The 15690-nt window shown below is 39.5% G+C and overlaps 1 protein-coding gene and 3 non-coding genes across 4 annotated transcripts; 3 read left to right on the top strand and 1 right to left on the bottom strand.

Moving 5' to 3' along the window:
* Positions 1-7474: 7474 nt before the first annotated feature.
* Trnat-cgu lies at positions 7475-7546 on the top strand. The gene has a single exon. It is a non-coding gene; the product is annotated as a tRNA-Thr (tRNA).
* A 545-nt stretch (positions 7547-8091) lies between these two features.
* Positions 8092-8163, top strand: Trnat-cgu. The gene has a single exon. It is a non-coding gene; the product is annotated as a tRNA-Thr (tRNA).
* Positions 8164-8592: 429 nt separating this feature from the next.
* Positions 8593-8664, top strand: Trnat-cgu. The gene has a single exon. It is a non-coding gene; the product is annotated as a tRNA-Thr (tRNA).
* Positions 8665-11309: 2645 nt separating this feature from the next.
* Positions 11310-14636, bottom strand: LOC108110241 (BTB/POZ domain-containing protein KCTD12). The gene has a single exon (XM_017219229.2). The coding sequence runs from the start codon at positions 14443-14445 to the stop codon at positions 13759-13761; it is 687 nt and encodes a 228-aa protein (XP_017074718.1). The 5' UTR covers positions 14446-14636; the 3' UTR covers positions 11310-13758.
* Between the last annotated feature and the right edge of the window lie 1054 nt (positions 14637-15690).

The following is a 15690-nucleotide window of genomic DNA, read 5'->3' as shown; positions in this document are numbered from 1 at the left end:
AAGATTGCAAAGTAGTTTTCAAAAGTTTTGAAATTATATTCAGTATTTAGAAATCTTTTTACCCTTTCAAAGGTGAAAAAGCTGAAATGACTGCACATTATGGTTTCTGTAGTTGGGTTTTTATCGTTTTGATATATTTTTATAAAATTCTATTGCTAACCTGAGAGCATCTAAACTTCGTTTGAGGCTTTTAGACATTTTGCCATCTTGATTTTTAATGTTACTTTGCATGGCCGCTTTGCATTTCTCTTCCGGCCCTTCTGCTTTGACCTTCGGCGTGTCTCTTTTGGCTTTGCGCGGTTTTCCAGCCGTCTGCAGAATAATTAAAATTCAAAAGTTGGCAGCGGCATTTGTGCATTAATAAATTAGTTGAGCCGGGCCACTTGGAGGCGGTCTATGGCCACTTAAAAGTCATGAAAATAACCAAAATATGCAGATGAAGTTTATAATAAATGAAAGAGGGCGGCGGAGAAGAGCGGAGCATGGACACTGGCCAAGTTTTGTTTTCGGCTTTTAGTTGGGCATTTTATGGTTGCTTTGGGACAGGATGCATTTTCATGTCTAATAATTGCGTTCTTCTTTCAGTTCTGTTCAGTGTTTTCAAGCATTTATGGCCCACAATGGAGACGACATCTCCATCGCTCCATCTCTCTACCAAGAATATGCCCTCTTAAACCATTTCATTCATTTTTGATGGCACCGAAATGGATTTGGTTATCATAAAAAATTTCAACGGCGACAATAAAGAGAAGCGAAACAATTGAAATCTGAAAGGCTTCAAACTGCTTATCGATTCGAATGCTGCCGCTGGTTGTCATAAAATTCTGAAATTTGTATCAGGCCACCCAGCCATTCAAGCAACCCCTTTATTTTCTATTTTTTTTTTCTGTTGTTATTGTTGTAGTCGTCGGCGGGGAAAAACCTGAACGGCGTCCAGGCGTGCGACCCATAAAGGAAACCTATTACATTTTTTATACTTAATGCGGGGCATTTAAAAAATAACACACAGTGGAGCTCCAGTGGTGGGAAAAAATGTGTGAAAGGATGTTTGAAGGTCACCACGCCTTGGTGACCCCGACTGCTGCAGACCGATAAGCAGGTGCTCCCACTTATTGATTGACTAGGGAAATGGAGCGTTGGTCTCGTCCGGCAACTGCTAATTGAATAATTTAGGCAGAAAAAGTATACGTATCTATATTTCACTTTGATAAGCCCATAAACATCATTATCGATGCAGTGCACCGGCAAGCGGAAATTTCAGGTCTTTACGTTTATTTCTTTTACCTTTCGGGGCCAGCCGGAACACATTAAATTGAACATCAGGTGGGTCCTGCGCAGTTCCGACCGCCTTCGAGCCTTCACCTGGGATCACATTAAATGATTTATTGGTCCTTGGTCTGGTCTGCGTGAGTCCCTAAAATTTCATAAATTTCAACCTCCTGGCAGCCTGCGCTTTATGGCGAAAGCAAGAAAGTTTCTCCCCAGGAAAAAGTCAATAAATGAAGCCGCTGTATTATATATATATGTATTCTGTACTATATATACGAGTATTGTTGTTGCCTTTTTTTGGTCCATCGGTGGCGAAATACGCTGTTTTGGGTCTGTTTGACTTTGCAAATTGCTTCGAAATCAAACACCAAAGTTAAAAGTGCTTATTGTTGCTCTTTCTCTGTTTATTTTTCGCTTCAGTTTACATTGTTGTTGTTGTGCTGGGCCAATGCGACGTATACTTGATTTAACCGTTGGCCAATGTTTAAAGTCGGTCAACTGATTGAATGTACAAAATGTATGCATAACCATAGGCGTTTCTCTCCCTTCTCTACGGCATTTCATTTGATAACTGCGGATGGTAAATTTCATTATACACTCATCCGGACAGAAACACGAATGAATTTAATTAAATATTTGCGAGAAATAATCGAATTTCAATACAAACGCAGCATAAATTCCATTACCGAATTCACCGAACGATAATTGAATGTATATATCACTTGTTTGCCATAGTAAATGGCATTTTAATTACATTATCATCTCTGGGAAACCAAGTGCGACAGTTATTTTTTAAGTTGCGGCACAAAGGCAAACGGAATGCAACGTGTGGAGAATTGCCAATGCGATTCACATCCCAAGTAGAGGAAATATAAAATATATATACTATATAGTATATATTATATTTTCTAGAAGTCAGGTATCCGATTGTGAACAAGTGCAGCTGGCACTTATCTATAGATGTGCCCCCATCTCCTACATTTTATATTTTTAGAGCAATCAGACCTCTTTCTCGGGCTTTTCTCTGGCGTCCTTCAGGTGGAAAGTTCGTTTCGTAACTGACCTGAGCAGCATAGTAAATTTAACGAAATACAAAAAGTTTGGCAAAAGCAATTCAAACTAGAGTCCAAGCACTCGGGCGGTTGCAGGTGGTTCAGATTGTTTAAAACTGATTTTATATTATCTATGTGGAATGTATACAATAGGCGGCACTTTACCTTGAGATTCACAATGTAAATGCAAGTTGAAATTGAAATTTATTGGAAAAACATGAGCTTGCAATTAACGAATCAGTTGTTGCGCGATTGTAATTATTTATAGCTGGGCCAGACAATTATTTAACACTTTAGCGGATTAGTTTGCTTTGCTTTTGTAATAACTTTTACTTTCAAAGCATTTGAATACTGTTTACTCATGATAATCCCGGGGATTACGATGCCTTAGTTACCGAGGCTAAAACTTGAACTCAACATTACTCATACGCCACGTTGAAGGTCTTAATAATTTATTTTATAACACTCTCACTCTTTTCTGTGTTTTTAAGCCTGCCTTCAACTTTTTTGCTAAGGCCTGTGATTTATTTTCATTTGCCAGCTCCAAAATACCGTTAAAGCGGCTAACAGAGAAACATTTCTTGTGACAAATTCGTAATTTATGTGTTTTACGTTATAAATTGTAGAGCACAAGGAGATTGCGGTCGCTTTTTTTATCCCAAGTTTTCCTTTTTCTTGTTCTGCAGTCTGTGTGTGTTTGCCTCTGTTTTCCTGGATTTTCATTTTGTGCAAAGCCCTCTTATGCCTTCGTGACTTTCGTTTTGGTTTTCTCACTTTAATTTGCTTTGATTTTTCCTGAATTTTCATGCCAATTGGCAGTTAGCCTACTCCACCTCCACCCTCCGCGGTCACGCCTCTTTTTTTTGGGGGTGGCCCTCAAAGCTAATTTGCTTGCTGGTAACACAACTGCGCCTCTTCTTCTCATTTTTCTCTCTTCTTTCCTTTTTCGACAAATTTAAATGCGACTGATTTCCGCTTCCGTTTCCCCTGGCAGCCATTTTATTTAGAAATGCGGTTTTGTTTTTCGTGTGTTCATTTAAGTCTGCGATTTTGGCTGTTGTTTACTTTTATTTTCCATGCAGCCTTTTTGAGGTTTTTTCACATCATGTCATTTGGCATTTATTCCGATTGAATTTCATTCGGTTCCGAACCAAAAAAACAAGCGCTTTGCTGTCAATGGCATTTCGCCGGGGCTTAAAGTCGATTACGCTTTGGTTTTTCATTAAAATTTCCGCCCGCGGCTCTTGTTTCAGTCGCAAAGTTGCTCCTTTTTTAAATGCCATCGAGAAATTATTAATGAAGCTATGCGAGCCGAAGGACGAATCAATAATTCACGTCCAATACGTGAGTGTGTGTGAGTGTTCGTGAGGGAGAAACTAATCGAATTTATTAGAACGGCAGCAGCAGCAACAGCAGCAGCAGAGACGTCTCATGGACTAGCCAGCGGGTGCGGGTCTGCGTTTTGTGCTCGGGTTAGTTATAACAATGCCGGGGCGATATGACCTGGCACGGTCCTCAACATTATTGCCAATATTTATGTTCGCTCCCTGTATGCGAAGCAATTTTCTGACGGCTGCTGCAGGATAGCAACCGCTGGCCTTAACCTCGTCATCATTATCATGGATAGAGGTAGCCACTTCTCTCCGATTTCTAGACATGTAAGCATTTTGGATAGAAACCTATTAAAGTTTTGTTGGAAATTTAGTGGGCTTAAGCTCTAATTTAAGGGTAAAGAGTTGGATAGTTAAGCAAGAATATATTTAAGCAATAATATAGCTCTTCATATATGCATTTCATTTTAAATATTAAAACAACATTTAGTTTTGCAAATAATCTTAAAATGATTTAAGCATAAAAATTTAAAATTATATGCAAGAAGCAAACCATAAGTTTAACGGCCAAATTTTAAAAGAAAAGTTATAATAATAATATGTTTTTTTTATTGCATTAAAGGCTGAATGTGAATTCAGGTAAAAAAAATCGAATTTTAAAATTAAATGCCAGTATTTGGCATTGTTTGTTTTTGGCGCAAAAACCCATGACAATGGCTAACAAAAAATGAAACCTGTGTACGGATATAAAATCCGATTTTGCGGCAATTTTTTTGTGATGGATAACATTGAGAGCATGGAAATCAAAGGAAATTAGTTTGCAGCTAGAGCTGGCGAGTTAGCATGGCATCCTTTGTTCAGTTATCCATTGAAAAACTAAATTGTCACAAGTGCCGCTCAAACACACACACACATACGATGCACCCCACTGACACAAGCATAAAGCCATTGAGTTTCGTTGGCACAAAGTAAAAACCACAATGGAGAAGGGGCGAGGCTGTGTGGGTCCTGTGGCGCGTCCATAACACACCGGCCATGCTATGTCCTGGTGCTTCATGTTCTGTGTGCCAGTTGTATATTGGTTGCTTTGTTCTTTTTATGCCGCCGGACAAAAACTACTGAAAGCATCCCAGGTAATTTCATTATTCAAATATGTGTGAATGGTGGAGAGCGTGCTGCTGACTGATTGACTGGCTGACTGAGTGACAGGCGACTTTGTTCTATGACTGGCACTTTGGCAAAGGAAAATCTATGGTCAGAACCAGAATCAGAACTAGAACCAGAACCACTTCCGTTCCCTTCTGTTTCCGTGCCTTGTTTATTTGCACTTCAATTAATTACTCCTCCGTTTTCCCCCTACTATCAAGTCTATTAATTGCAAATTTCATGCATTCTTTATGGTAATTTGGCCCGGCCAGTTGCCGCAGCTTTTGTCAAATTGTTTTTCGTGCCTCATTAAGTGAGCTGACCATCCTGCTCTAGCCAATATAGCTATCTCTCTTACCATGGGCAGCCTGCGGCGAGGGCGTTTAATTTGTTTCAGATGACTTTTGATTATTTTAGCAATTGGATTTACGGCCAGCCATAAATAAATATATATTACGTGCCACCGGCAAATTGTATTAGCTGTTGAAAGGCCTGTAATTTGAATTTAACCATCTGGAAGTTGGAATAATTAATGACAACAATAATAAAAAAAACTAGCTGTGACCCTGAATTTGTGATAAATACTTGACTAATTCAAGGACTACTTCAAACAGCCTGCCTAACCAATCGTAGCTGCTCACAAACCGCAAATATTTTAATCAGGAATGGGTCTTGCCGCTTGAGGAATTTCGACAGTTTGGCCAGATCTCAAAAAATCAAACCCCAAATGAAGATGCAAACCCACATTTTACCAAGTTGTTTCGGAAGGGAGCTGGGTTATTTCTGGAGGCATATGCCAAAGGTCACAACTCGTTGGGTAGCTTGCAATAAATTAGCTTCTTGGCCGAACGATTTCTGGGCGTGCTTCTCGGGCCATTTTCTTTAATTTTCGCCTGCTGTTTTTGCTGTGAGTTTGGTTATAAATTCTGCCGTTTAGCTTCATTTATCACAGACGTACAAAGTACGTACATATGTACCGATGTGTATATGTGTGTTTAAGGACTGAAAATCAATAAACATGTGGCAGTGTTTGCTCCAAAACTCTCTTCCTAATGCCAGTTTTGACAGCAATTAATCAGGACCCGCGCTTGCGTGCAATTAGTGCTGCTATAAAACACCATAAATTGTTTTATGCTCCCTCCTAATGGATAACTTGAAGAAGAACCCGGGAACCCCTTTTACGAGACGCGTGCATGAAAAATTCAAATCACTTGATTAGTGGCAATTAATTTGGCCAACGCCGTTGCGTAAATCACTAAGCCACCGAAAGTAAATAGGGCTAGCATGGGCTAAGTCCCAAAGGAAAGCGAAATATCATGTTTATGCGGCCTAAAGACTGTGACTTTTGGTAAGTCCCAACAATAAGTTAATAGTTCTTATCAACCAAATGCCAAAAGGAAACTACCCTTATCGACAACGTGATATATTGGCCCCGCGAGGTGAATTACCTCAGCCATATCGCGATATTATCATTGTATACGCGCAGTATTGTTGTTTCCCGACATTGTGTTCCAGGACCTCTTCTTTATGGCTCTAGTTATTGCGGGTGTTAATGGCTCGTTTGCGTGCCCCACCGCTACTTGCTTTGACCTTGCCCAAGTTCTGACTTTACACCTTGAAAAATTTCGTTACCAATTAGTTATCCGGTTTTATTTATGGTTTCTGTTACCTTGTTATTAAAAAAAAATAATAATAAAAAAATATAAACTGGAAAAAAACTAATAAATCTTTTCTGTATTTGCCTCTACTAATTAGTCATATATTAAACACACAATTACCAATATTGACAAAATTTTGTTCCTGTGTATTACTACTGTGGCTTGGTCGGTTCAATTTGTAACTAATAGAATTGTCACTCATATATCGTCGACATCTGTTGGATGGCGTCCTCCACTGCCATCCTATATCCTTAACCAACCAACTAAGGTTGGGAAAAGGCGCCATCACTCACCGCAATTGTGTTGTGTGACAAGTGAATTTGTCATTGGCTGCTCAAGTTGAAACAAAGCCGAGGCCGGGCAACAGAAAATGGCTTGTATTTTGTCCAGGAAAAAGGGAAGTGGGTGGGTGAGGTCGGGAGAAATTTGAATTTATGTTAGGGGCTGCAAAAAGGGAAATACTTTCATTTGGACCTGCCACAAAGCATTTCCGCTTTGTGGCACACACATAATGCAGACTGTGTGTATGTCCTTTTGACAATGAGTGATGCTTCTGTGAGCTTTGGTCAACACCAGGAGACATTGTAAACAAAAACAGCATGTGGCCGGGCATCATGATGGATAGCCACATATTAACTGTCTAATGCATACTGCAATTACAAAATAGGGGGTCTATTAGTTAATAGGAATCTAAAGTGTGTTTGCTGAATATAATGATATTGCTTCTGGTATCTTACCTTTGTTTTTAGCTAATTACTAGGCATATCTTATCTTAACATACCAAGCAGATAACATCCTTAGATAAATTAGTTAATTTATAAAGTAACTTTCCTCTTGATGCTTAATTTTGACTTTATAACTCAATTTTTCCGTAGATTTAGTTGTTAGTAAATTATTAACAAAGTAGTTAATTTATTAAATATTCTCAATGCGCATGCGCTCCTTCGGTGTTCTCCTTCTCCCTCTCTCACAGTTACCCTTTATTTTGTATGTACCATTTGGCAGCGGGAAGAACGTAGCCTCTTTAGCTCAGTGGTAGAGCGTTGGTCTCGTAAACCAAAGGCCGTGAGTTCAACCCTCACAGGAGGCAGCTTTGGGTCTAAATATTTTTTTATATTGTTAAGTAATAGCTGTTTATTTGTTTGTTGTATAAGGATTGCTCTTTTAGGTAGATAGTTATTTATCGAAGATTTTCACATATGTATGTTAGGGCTAAACAATTTAATTGGATGGACTTGATAGAACTATATGTTCGAAGTGCGTTGCAGACGATAAGGATACGGTGTTGGGTTTTAAATTTCGGTATTTGTGGCTTATTCACTGAAATAGAGAGTCCAAAAAGTGTGTGCTGTTTTCGATAAACCTTTATAATCTTTTAAGATGAAGGATTTATCGAACCTCTTGTTCCTCTGCCTTCTAAGCCTATTTATTATATAATAATCCTAAATTGATTTTATTGCTTCGCATTCTTTGCCCGATCACTGTGGTCAGTGTACCTTATAAATACTTCAATACAATTTAATAATGTAGGCGAGAATAACTCTCGATATGATCGTGAATAATTCTATCTCTCTCTTATTTGTTCTACTGATCGTGATCTTAATATATTTGCGATTTGGCAACGATCCCCGCATCGCCTCTTTAGCTCAGTGGTAGAGCGTTGGTCTCGTAAACCAAAGGCCGTGAGTTCAACCCTCACAGGAGGCAACTTGATGAAAACTCGATATATATATTTTTTTTTAATACTATTTTTTTCTAGTTATATACAAAATTTATAAAACTTAAGAAAATATGTATTAAAAGGCAAAACCCCACTCAAATTAAAAATACTTACCGTTTTGTATGTACTTAACCTTTATTGCTTTAATTTCCAATTAAATTTGTTAGTTCTGAAATAATTTATTTGTGCTTCTTGTTTTTGCGAGAGTTTACTGATTTCTAGAATAACATTTATTTATTTAAATAAAACATTGCTTATTATTGAACGATATATGTAAATGACTCACGATCTGCTAGATGATAGTATTAACAACCCTCTCTCTCTTTTTGTTGTTTCTTTCGTATGTTCTCGTTATCTCAGTTTGCGTTTCTCACGGCATTGTTTTGTATACGGCATTTGGCGGCGCTCTCCGCATCGCCTCTTTAGCTCAGTGGTAGAGCGTTGGTCTCGTAAACCAAAGGCCGTGAGTTCAACCCTCACAGGAGGCAGCTTGAAGAATAATATTTATTTTTTAAACCTATTTTTTGTTTTTATTTTTTTGAAGTGTGTTGATGTGAAACCATAAATAATTTACCATTCCTTATGTATTAAAAAACGCTAGGTTCTGGATAGTTATCTGCATTTAAGTTGGTTCGTAGGAGGGAAATCTGCGTGAAAGTCATAACTATACTTACGGCTCTCATCTTGGGCCCAAGTGTTATTTTATGACTACGTTACTGACATACACATTGCACTGTTCACACGCACGTGTGGGCCTTTAAAACTAACGGCAATGCGAGTTGTAAATAGGGTTTCGGGCTCTGTATGGTGAATGATGCGGTCATTATGGCCATGTATCTGCGTGGGATGCTGAGCGGGTGAACATACTCGTATGTGGACGTGCAATGATTATGTACCGGTACATAGTTACATACTTACGTTGCTTACTTGCTTGTTTGTGTTTGAGCGATAATAGGGGAAAGTGTTTGCAACAACATAAAAGGCGGAAATAAAAATAAATTTAGGCAAATTGCGAACATGGCGGCGAATACTTGTATATACTGGTATTCCATGCCATGCTTATCTTAATTACAACTATTTTTAGTTCCATTGATAGCACATTTTATCATTAAACGTTAATGATGATCGTAAATCAATAAACTGATTTAATGGGCCCCACTAATTAGGAACAGCTAACAGTGAGCTTACGGACTAAGTTTATCTTTATACTCATAAAACTATCTAATAATCCTCTTAATGGCATTCGATATCTACTCTTTGCTTAATGAAATTATCGTTAAGTACGCCAGACAAATTGATATATTATTTATTTATTCGAATAAGGTTTCGTGGGTAGAACTGTTTGATGTAACTTAAGCTAAGAATAATTGAAAGTTACGTAAATTTAATAAAACAAGGAAAGAATTTCAAGAAAATCTTCGTTCTGCATAATACATACAAAGTCTTTCCACAGGAATTATTCAAGAAAGACGTTTATGCCTTCGCGGGCTCTTAACCTGCGTAAGTAACCCTTATATTATACTTACGTTCAGCCAACCTGTGCTATGGTAATTAATGTGTAAATTGGGCCCCATTAAAGTCTGTCACACTTTCCATTTGGCTCGGTAATAAAGGTAACCACGTACCAAGTTAAGCATGAAGGGCTCAAACTTTTGAAACTCTTTGCAGGGATTCTTTTATTGAGGACAGCTTTAAGGAATCTTACCGCGACCTATGCTAAATTTATATTTATGAATTAATAAAGCACGCAGATGACACTTTTGTTGTATCGCCTCCAGCTGAGGACTGACTGATGGTCCTGGGACCGCTTTGCTCCTTCGTTTCGGGACTAATTGAAAATGACAGGGTGTCCGCCTTTTGTTGGTGCCAGCGGCTGAGCACCGGGAAAATGTTAATCAACGGGGCAACTTGGCTATGGCAAAATCAAATCAAGGTAATTTACCGTAAGAGACAAAAAGGCATCATTTCATTTCCCAGGCTCAGAAATTGACAACATATCCGCCGCCTTTTTTACATTGTTTATTGGGATGAGTGGTGTTGTGAGGGTTTGTGTCTGTGTATATTTTGAGAAAAATTGAATATGTATAAATGAATGATCTGTATAATGAATGATCTGACAAATAATTCATCTTTAATTATGATCGATTTAAAATTTGAAAAAAATTGGTATGTTTAGTTTTAAAGTATACGAGTACATAACTTTTAATTTAAAGTTGCGCGAATGTTAAGTGTGATGAGCATTTCTAATTCCTATGCAAATTTTTTAATGATACATTTTATCCAGAAATAAATACCTTTTTCCCGAATATTTTTCCCAGTGTAGTATGAAGCTGGCAAGGCCAAGTATTTGCCCTGTAATTTATATGCGCACAGCAGATACCAAATTTCACCATTCAGCGTTGGAGTTGGCTGCTGTCTTACCTCATTCTGGACCCGCAATTTGCATATTGTGTACATCTTGAGTTCGCACAGTCAATAACCGCCTTCCCCAAGTCCTTTACACGGACACAAACACCCCCACTCACACACACACTTTCAAAACAAAATCCTGGCTGTTGCTTAGTATGCAGGTGGCACATCAGCTCATCTTGGGTCTGTTTGGGGATCTGTATTCTGGGTCTGCTTTTAGGCAGTGCATTTCCGATTGGCGCCAACTTTCGTTTCCCTTTTATTGGTATACCTTTCTGGCTCTGAAGCACACACTTCAACACGCTGAACACACACAAATGCACACACACACTTACACAAAGAGGGAAATTGCAAAAAACAAGAAAGCATTTTCCCTTTTAATTTCAGCATTTCTGGGAGCCCCCCAACTTTTGGTTTTCTTGCTTTTTGTGCCAGGACCTTACAGCCCAGTGAAATGACTGTTGCCTGCTTTGAATTTAAACAAATGAGGAATTGTTGCTGCCGCTTTAATAGTCGCCCTCTTTCATTTTCCCCGACTTTCAGCTATTTATATACACTTTTTTTGTTGTTCCTGCCAACTTTTTTAAGGCTGATGTTTGCCCCCTTTCGACCAAGCCCCCCAACCACCATCCAAAAGTTCTGTTTGCCATTGTTTGTCCCCTTATTTTTGTTGTTTGGGTTGTTTGTTTATTTTCAATGTATATTTGATTCCTTTATGATTGTGTTTGCATTTTTTGTTTTTATTTCTTTAGCCGTCAAATTTAATGAGCTATCGCGAGTTGGGAGCTGCCAGTTCATAAATTTTATATGCCGCTATCAATGTCAGCGAATTTGTCTGCTGAAACCCATAATTTATTCATTGAATTTAATAATGAATGACAAATTTTGTAGGCCATAGCCTATTAATTAGCAGAGGATAAACAAAAAAAAAGTATATACACCTGTAATTTGAAATCCTGAAACTCACCTGCACCCAATTATGTAACTCCATCTATGTTTGGTTTCTTTAATTTATTGTTTGGTTTTCGCTTTTCGCAAGTTATACCCCTTTACATACATATTTGCTTGCTTAGTCGCACTTTGATAGGCTATTTTAGCAGTTTTACTTTGCGCTTCTCTAAATACATTTTACATTTCGTTTTAGTTAATTTAAATTAGTTTCAGTTTAATTTAATTAATGATACAATACATATCCGTCGCCTTGCCCGTTCAATTTGGATTCAATTACATATAATACTAAACATTTATAAGATACTTTCAATATCGACAATTGTTTTAATATATAATTAGGTATATATATATAGATATTTGTATATATCGATTCATATTATCTGTGTAAGAGAAGGCTCACACCGAGTCAGGAGTCAGTATATAATGGAGCTAAATAGTTTTCGGTTTTTCATGCACATTATTGATGATTACATATGCAGGGGCGTCTCTTTACACACGATTTCAAGAATTTATAGTTTTATACAATTTGTTCGTATATTTCATGAGAGTGTTTCATTTTCCCATCGGCATTTTCATTTCAAATTTCCGGCGAAGCGATTCGTTCAACAAAATTGCACTTCATGTGGACATGAATTCAACAACAAACCTGCGGAAATGTCAAAAATGCGATGCGAGATATGTCAGCGAAAAATGTTTTCATGAATTTCGTTTCAAAAGTGCATAAAATCAATACAAACAACAACTGAGTGGCTTCTAAAGTTTCAGCAAATTTAGTTTCGTATGTGTGGTATTCCCATCGTGATTCTGGAAGTCCTTGTGACCATTTTGGTTTTTGTTTTTGGCATTTCTCGTTTTAGTTTAAAATTAAATCGAAATCGAATGAAAGTCGACAAATGATGGGTGGTAAATGATGATTGCATTTCTGGATTGACTAGGCAATCAACCAGATGATGTGTGGTTTCAGCTATTTTCTAAAATGCACTATTAAATCATTTCCAATTATAGCTCCAGGACAGGGTTTTATCGTTCTCAAAAAATTGCCAAGCCAAATGTGGCTTACAAATCCCAAATCGTCCTTAAATCGTTCTTTCCCGAGCCATTTTCTTTTTTGTAGAATCGGAAACGATTCAAGAGTTATTGCAAAAGGGCATATCTTATGACAGCCGTTGTTTGTTTGTTTGGTTTTGTATAGTAAATGTACTTCTAATATCGATTTGTGTTTGAGTTTTATGGATTGCAGGCTGGCTTTCAGCTTGGGTCAACATATTTATATATATATGTTATATGGCCACATGTTGTTCGCCATTATCCTATTTCGCTATTTGTATATTCTTTACTTCAAGTTTCGATTTTTATTAGACTAATAAAACTTTAGATTTAGCATTTGCTTGAGTTCGGTTGTTTTTGTGGTATCTGTTGCTACAATATTTCGTTAGTTTCAAAGAGTAACCCGTATTTCAAATTGTTCAGTGTGATTTTAGTGTGATTGATTGACCACAAATACAAAGTTTAGCCAGCTGTTGTAGTCTTCTCTTCCCGTTTACTTCATTCTGAATCTGATCTGATCTGTTTTATGTTTTCTACTCATCTTGTTTACACTGCACTGGATCAACAAAAGTTGGGGCTAATAAAACGTTCGCTTTTGTTTTTGTTATCTGCACTTGCCAAATTGTTTTCATTTGTTGTCAGCCAGTAAATCCGAATTCGTTTCCATTCATCAAAGAGTCTTTACGGTGCAGAACAGCTCGTAATATCCAATTTAATGGGCCCACCCTGATTTATTGATTAACACGCTTAAACAAAACTATTAAATTAGCTGGGCAATCCAAAGAGAAAATACGTCAAATTAGCAGATGTGTGCCCACAAGTTCCCTCATTAAGTTATCTATGTTTGTCAATAACAATTTTCTAGACTTTAGTGTGGATTGTTAGTTCAATTGTACATTTGAAATGTTCCCATTTGTATATCAAGAGGTGGGTTGAAACTCAAACCATTGAATTGTGTGCGTCCTCCTGATCCCATCCTTGCCATTAATAAAGGTTAATCCCCAGAATCGTGTGCTTGGAATACTGATGGTTGTTGCTGCAAAGGAGGTTTTCCAAGTTGTTCTTTTTTTGATGTTTTAATGGCCTGCCGAAACGAATCCCGCACAAACGAAATATAACGATACAGAGCTGGATTGGGTGGGGTGTTTTCGAGTGCCTCCTTCATTTCCTTATCCTTAATCCCGGATGAAGACGAACTCGTTGTAGTGGTTCCAGCGATTCTCCTCGGTGTCCACACCCGGCTTGGGTTCCGCTGCCGATCCGGCGGTTCCTGATCCACAGCTTCCGGCCATGCGGTAACCATGGTCATGCAGATTGTCGAAGGCCTGTTCAATGTAGCAGTGCTTCAGGAAGAACCGGGAAGTATACCGATCCGTGCCGCCATGGTCAGGATCCCTGGACTCGTTTAGAGTATCGCCAAAGACTTCACGGCACTGGGCCACGCGTCCACAGACCAGAATACGCGACAGCTTCCGGAACTTGACATCTGCAAGTCCATCCTTGCCGAACTGGAAGCTACCACGATATCCAATAGTAATGCAGCCCGGAGGTCGGGCATCCCGCTCACCGCGGATGCACTCCAGCATGGCTGATAGCTTGAAATGCTCCGCCTCACGCAACAGCCGCTGGCGCTCGCGGAATCCCTCGGGCAGGTGCAGCGCCTTGTCGCGCAGGAAGTCCAGGATGTAGCGGAAGAGGACGCCATCGCGGTCCAGGAAGTAACGACCCTTGCTGTCCTTGGCCAGCGAATCGCGACCCTCGCCGAAGAGTTCGGCCAGCAGCGTGGTCTTATCCTGCTGCAATGTGGCCAATGTGGTTGTGTAGCTCACGCCGCCGACGTTCAGCTCGACGATTTCGGGCATGATGCTGCGGGTGCAGATTAACGTTTCACGGCGGATTGGATAAGTAATTTGCCAATAAATTTAATCTAAACACACATATGGACACTCGCGAACTTGGTGCACTATCTGGGTTTGTTTACAGCTTTTCTGTGGCTGTGTTGTATTGGCCTTTCCTTCTTTTCTGTCCGCCAAACGCGTCCGCACTCGTTCAGGTCTCGTGTCGAACTGTCGGGATTTGTGGCCAGGCCAAGACCAAAACGCTTTTCACTCGCTCGTTGGTGTACATTTGTGTGTATACATTGGGGAAGAGGCGAGATTTCTCTGGATATTTCTCATTCTGACTCTCCGGTTCTCAAACTCTCTGCCCTGCGCACTCGCTGGTCGTGTTATGATATTGGATATTATTGTTTAACAAGTGGTTAAATTTCTAAAATGTGCACGGATACTTCTGGCATATGTATGCGCTTGAAGGGTTGCCCTTTCGCCCGACTTTCGCCCGCCCGCATGTTATTAATTTGACAAGGGTCCGCAGTGCGTATACTTAATGGCCAATATGCTGGATTACTTGGTGGCAAAACTGTTGTTTAATGCCAGTGATGCTGCTGCTGCTTAAATTGTGTTTCCAGCATTAGCATTCAGCTGGCGTTAAGAGTGGGTTCCTGGTTTTCGGGGGACTTTCACCCCGAGGTCGGGCAAAGTTCGCTGCCATGTCATAACAAATTATGGCACATGGCATACTTTAAGGCGTCGCACATACTTTGTGCCTCGGCATGCCAACTATCCTGGTTTATTTTTTCACAGAATATGTACAAGTATGTATGTTAGGGGCGGGGGCGAAGGCTGTTCCGAGTGGCAACAGGCGCTGACAATTTGACACCGTGACACTGACATTAACATGCCACAGCAGGCAATGCAACTGGTTGGGCCTGGGCTGCCTTGGCCAGTTCTGGCCTCGTGCCAAATGGGCCACTCTGCCCTCGGTTTTTGGGCCACAGACACCCCATAGCCAGAACCAGACTGCCTGGCAGCAGTTCACCTGTTTGCTGTTGCTGTTGCTGTTGCCACCCTTCGCTGTTAACATTTCACGATATGTCCTTTTTGCCAGGCCCATGCGTGCCACTCGCTGCAATTGAATCAACAACAGCGGGCAATAACGAATACGCAACTCTCTGGCCCACTTCCTCACTGCCCCCTTCACACTGGGTTAGCCCTTTGACACGGCCGAGAAGAGCTGGGGATACACACAGGCACAGGCTGAGAGAAATT

This window comes from Drosophila eugracilis, unplaced genomic scaffold (genome assembly GCF_018153835.1).
Source record: "Drosophila eugracilis isolate 14026-0451.02 unplaced genomic scaffold, ASM1815383v1 contig_1135, whole genome shotgun sequence".
Taxonomy (NCBI): Eukaryota; Metazoa; Arthropoda; class Insecta; order Diptera; family Drosophilidae; genus Drosophila; species Drosophila eugracilis.
Note: the sequence above shows the minus strand (reverse complement) of the source record. Positions and strands in the feature narration are given on the sequence as shown.